The sequence below is a fragment of the Myotis davidii genome, unplaced genomic scaffold (assembly GCF_000327345.1).
Source record: "Myotis davidii unplaced genomic scaffold, ASM32734v1 scaffold79, whole genome shotgun sequence".
Classification (NCBI taxonomy): Eukaryota; Metazoa; Chordata; class Mammalia; order Chiroptera; family Vespertilionidae; genus Myotis; species Myotis davidii.
This window is the reverse complement of record NW_006294339.1, coordinates 2,043,047-2,043,745: the sequence shown is the minus strand read 5'-3', so window position 1 is coordinate 2,043,745 and position 699 is coordinate 2,043,047. Positions and strand designations below refer to the sequence as shown.

Here is a 699-nt window from a genome sequence, read left to right as displayed (position 1 = left end):
TTGATGGTTTGGGGTGAGCTATACGATTCTTGTCGTTGACTCGCGCTCCGTGGCGGCGGTGAGCGGAGCGGGGCGACTTCCCCGCCTGACAATGCGTTTCCGGGGACCCCTGCACGCTGCCGAGCAAGAGGGGCTGCGAGCAAGAGGGGCAGGTGCCCGCAGCGCCGAGGCATGGGTCTCGGCGTGTTTGGGGGCTCCCCGTGGGATGTGTCTGCGTGGATCCTTGACTATGGGCCGAGTGTGCGGGCGAGTGTGACTGAATGGAGGGTACGCCTAAGTTGTTTGACACCGACTGTGTGTGCCCGGCCTCGTCGTGCCAGGGCACTGCCTGCCATCCCGGGATCCCTCCTCCCCTTTTTGCGGATCGAGGGTCCCCGAGGGCCCCGGGGCTGTTGCATCGCCCCCTTTCCTTCACCGCAGGAGACCCTGCTCGCTGCCTGGGCTGCAGGGTCCGCGGTCCATCTCACGCCCCGTCTCCCCGCGCAGGGCTGGCCAAGGAATGCGAGGAGGACCAGTTCCGGTGCCAGAACGGGCGCTGCATCCCCTCTGTGTGGAGATGCGACGAGGACGATGACTGCTCGGACAACAGCGACGAGGACGACTGCCGTGAGTGGCCGGTGGGGGAGGGAGGGCCGGTGGGGGACGCCATACTTAGCGCGCACGTGGCTCAGCTGCCGCCCAGCCACCTGCGTGGACCTC

General features: G+C 67.2%; 1 protein-coding gene across 1 annotated transcript in view; it reads left to right on the top strand.

Annotated features, from left to right (window-relative positions):
- LRP8 (LDL receptor related protein 8) overlaps window positions 1-699 on the top strand; it is a 77,063-nt gene that overhangs the window by 14,184 nt on the left and 62,180 nt on the right. Inside the window, exon 2 of the mRNA XM_015566988.1 lies at window positions 421-606. Within this exon, the coding sequence (XP_015422474.1) occupies window positions 421-606 (186 nt within the window). The remainder of the gene's footprint in view (window positions 1-420; window positions 607-699) is intronic.